The sequence below is a fragment of the Sapajus apella genome, unplaced genomic scaffold (genome assembly GCF_009761245.1).
Source record: "Sapajus apella isolate SASKATOON/1434 unplaced genomic scaffold, GSC_monkey_1.0 scaffold12, whole genome shotgun sequence".
Classification (NCBI taxonomy): Eukaryota; Metazoa; Chordata; class Mammalia; order Primates; family Cebidae; genus Sapajus; species Sapajus apella.
The window spans coordinates 7,234,000-7,237,952 of NW_022436952.1; the positions used below are offsets into that span (position 1 = coordinate 7,234,000).

Sequence of the window (3,953 nt, forward strand, 5' to 3'; positions counted from 1 at the left end):
GTGGTAGTATTCATGATAATTTTGGTTTCTTTATTTTTTTTTGCCCCGCCTACCCCTCGATAATTTTGGTTTTTAAAGTGAGGTATCCCTACTCCGTGTCTTCATTCCTAAAAGGTCATCATTCTTAGTTTTTAAGACTATAGTGTTGGTGAGCAGAATGTAGGGAAACAGAAACCAAGGCAAGGATTAGAAACTGCGAGTTCACAGACCCCTGATACATTCAGAGGTTTCTCTAACTCTGCTCCCTCTTTACTTTCAGGAGCCGGAAAATTCAAATCCGAAATATTCCACCCCAGCTCCGATGGGAAGTAAGTGTTTGGGGAAATTCTCATTTTTTTCCCTTCCTCCCTCCCTCCTTCCCTCCCTTCCTTCCTTTCTTTCTCTCTCTTTCCCTTCCTTCCTTCCTTCCTTCCTTCCTTCCTTCCTTCCTTCCTTCCCTCCCTCCCTCCCTCCCTCCCTCTTTCTTTCTCTCCTTCCTTCCTTCCTTCCTTCCTCTCTCCCTTTTTCCCTTTCTTTCTTTCTCTCTCTCTCTTTCTTTTTTTTCTTGTAATGGGGTGGGATAGTGGAGCCTGGAAAGTAAGTCTTGGACCAGCTGGAATTGCCAGAAATGATTGGGAGGTGTGGGGCCAGGCTAGGGAGGCTTGGGTCTCATCCTGGTTTTTTGCTTTTTTTTTGGGTTTTTTTTTTTTGAGATGGAGTTTTGCTCTTGTTGCCCAGGCTGGAGTGCAGTGGCGCGATCTCAGCTTACTGCAACCTCCGCCTCTTGGGTTCAAGCCATTCTCCTGCCTCAGTCTCCCAAGTAGCTGAGATTACAGGCAAGCACCACCACGCCTGGCTAATTTTGTATTTTTATTAGAGATGGGGTTTCACCATGTTGATCAGGCTGGTCTCAAACTCCTGACGTCAAGTGAGCCACAGCGACTGGCCTCATCCTTTCTTAACCCACAGCTCCACCTTTTGGGTTGTCCCTATGGTGAGAGGCTTTAGGGAGGTATATGAGTGTTTCCTGAGCCCTAAACTTGGTAATGGCAGAAGATAATTTAGGGACTCAGGCAGCTCTGGTCTGTTTCCCAAAAGGCCCTTAAGGCAGAACTTAAGTACAGTCCTGCAAAGACACCGCATCAGCATTGGCACCCCAGAAAGGTCACACTGGACAGATAATAATGCTGAAACCCTACTATGGCTCTGCCTATTCCCCATTGCTTTGGGATGCAGGGTGTCCAGTGGCTGATTTGCAAGGGTCCTGTGACTCTCAGAGTAAGTACCCTTCTTCTCTTCTTCATGCTCCTAGGTACTAGACAGCCTGCTGGCTCAGTATGGTACAGTGGAGAACTGTGAGCAAGGTAAGGGTGGGCCGGGCATGGGGTGGTGCTCATGGTGGGGGCTGGAGGAGTTCGGTGTGTCTGCTCTGTTTCTCTTTCCATGAGCAAATCTACATTGCAAACCAAAAGAAGATAGAATGTGTTACCCAGGGAGTTACATTGGATTGGGGGCCTGGACTCCTGGCCTCGGCCTTGGGTCTTGGTTATCTGTGGAACTGGGTTTCTTTTCTGTTTAGCAGAAAGGTTGAACAAAGCCACTCCTTCCCCACATGGAGACTCCAGGCTCTTAGGGATCAACCAAAGTAGAAATGGCTATTCTAGGATTTTAGAAATAGTCTTAGAACAGAAATCTTGCATTCAACCTGAGTTCCTCAGCAGCCATTTTACTTTAAAAGCTTCATGTTTTCTTGTTTTTGGCTGGAATAATCAACTGATTGTCTCTTTTTAGAAGGTCTGATTGGTAGCAACATATGTCTTTGGTCAATTAAAATAAAAGGCAGAGGATTTATGACTTAGTTAATATACTTAGTTTGCTAGGTAAGCAAAATCTTTTGAAGAGTAGGCCTACAGAAGGGAAAATGATAAAGAATTCTAGGTCATAAAAAGTTTACCAGCTGGGTGCAGTGACTCACACCTGTAATCCCAGCACTTTGGGAGGCCAAGGTGGGAGGGTCTCTTGAGCCCAAGAGTTTGAGACTAGCTTGGGAAACAATGAGACTCCATGTCTACAAAAAATTAGCTGGGGGTGGTGCATACCTGTAGTCGCAGTCACTATGGAGGCTGAGGCAAGAGGATTGCTTGAGCCCTGGAGGTCAAGGCTGCAGTGAGTTGTGATTGTGTCACTGCACTCCAGCCTGGGTGACAGCAAGACCCTCTCTTGTCTCAAAAACAAAACAAAACAAGTTTTGTCCATTTAGTAATGGAAAAAAGTTTCTCCATTACAAGGGTTATAAGTTCTTTTCTAAGGAAATGATTTTAAATAAAATGAAGTGATTTTGGTTGGACATAAGGTAGTTTTTAGATAGATAAGATACTGGGTTAGGTTTGGAGATCTTCAAGAAACAAATAGATCATCACTTGGTTTGAGATTTAAATGTTCCTCTGCAAATTATTCGTGGAAAGGGGCAAGCTATAAATGATTACAAATGATGAAAATCTTTACCCACCCAAGAGTAAACTGCTAAATCTATCAAACAGGTTCTAACCTGCTCTAATCCTGTAGCTTGCCTTTTATCTTAAATGCCAGGATACAACAGGACTCACTGATAACTACTGCCCAGTACTGTTCACAGTTTAGACTAATGAATAAATTACTCCTGGACAAATAGAGAGTAAGATTGAGCAGTGGCTTGGGAGCAAGTGCATGGTGAGTTTCACTAAGAGGCGTATAAGGAGTCAACACTAGTTTAAATTTATCCAAGGCTCACCAGGGAGTGGTAACACTGTATCTGGAAAGGATATCTGCTACCTGGAGAGAACAGTATGGGAAATGTTTGACTTTGTTAGACAATAGAGAAAGTCCTTGAGTCTGCTCAAAAGTCACTTTCTGAATGAGGTCCATTCTTTTCACACATCCCATCTTCTTTCATCTGATTTATATTTCTCTATAGCAGTCAACACTGTCAAATATTCTATAGAATTTGCTTATTTATTATGCTTATTCTTGTTTCTCTCCATAAGCTCCATGAAGGCAGAGGTTTTGTTGGTTTACTAGTGTATTTCCAGTCACTGGAAGATTGTTCTTGCAGAAGCTTCCTTACCACTGAGGAGGGAGAGACCTACTGATAAAGGCCAAAGCAGTTAAGAGTGGTCTGGGGCCAAGTGTGGTGGCTCATGCTTGTAATCCCAGCACTTTGGGATGCTGAGATGGGAGGAATAGCATTAGCCCAGGAGTTAAAGTCTGCAGTGAACTCTCATCACGCCACTCTACTCCAGCTTGGATGACAGATTCTTTGAACTGAAGTTTGTGGCCAAGTGCCTTATCTGTCCTCAGTGTTGTGGGGGCAGAGGCTTGACTTAAGTCAGGGTCTCCCACCCCATGGTTGAGCAAGTCCGGGGACCCAAATTCACAAGACATTGATACAGGAGAAAGGTTAACTTTATTTATTTTAGAGACCGAGTCCAGCTCTGTCTCCTAGGCTAGAATACAGTGTGATCATAGCTCACTGTAGTCTCAAACTTCTAGGCTCAAGTGATCTCCTGCTGCTTCAGCCTCCCAAGTAGCTAGGACTACAGGTGTGTACTACCACACCTGGGTGACTTTTTTTTTTTAATTTTTGTAGAGACAGAGTCTCCCTGTGTTGCCAGGCTGGTCCCAAATTCCTGACCTCAAGTGATTCTCCCACCTCAGAAGGTTAATTTTAATAATTGTAAGTGAGAAATATGTGTTCAGACTAGTTGGGATTCTAATGTCAGCTTGCCGAACCATTCTAGTTAGAGCCAAGAACTTTGATGGGATCAATGGCTAGCATCCTGAGGCTACAATGGCCACATCCAAGACAGGAAATCTTTTCCCCTGGAAAACATGCAAATTCTTTTATTTTCTTTCTAGACTTCTACAGCCACTCCTGTCAGTCCATTTAGCTGGATTTTTTTTTTTTTTTTTTTTTTTTTTTTTTTTTTGAGACAGAG

At 43.6% G+C, this 3,953-nt stretch overlaps 1 protein-coding gene across 2 annotated transcripts in view; it reads left to right on the forward strand.

Moving 5' to 3' along the window:
* IGF2BP1 (insulin like growth factor 2 mRNA binding protein 1) overlaps positions 1–3,953 on the forward strand; it is a 53,286-nt gene that overhangs the window by 30,235 nt on the left and 19,098 nt on the right. For both annotated transcript variants that reach the window (XM_032279917.1, XM_032279918.1), the window contains exons 3-4: positions 260–308; positions 1,292–1,343. In XM_032279917.1, coding sequence (XP_032135808.1) covers positions 260–308; positions 1,292–1,343 — 101 coding nt within the window. The remainder of the gene's footprint in view (positions 1–259; positions 309–1,291; positions 1,344–3,953) is intronic.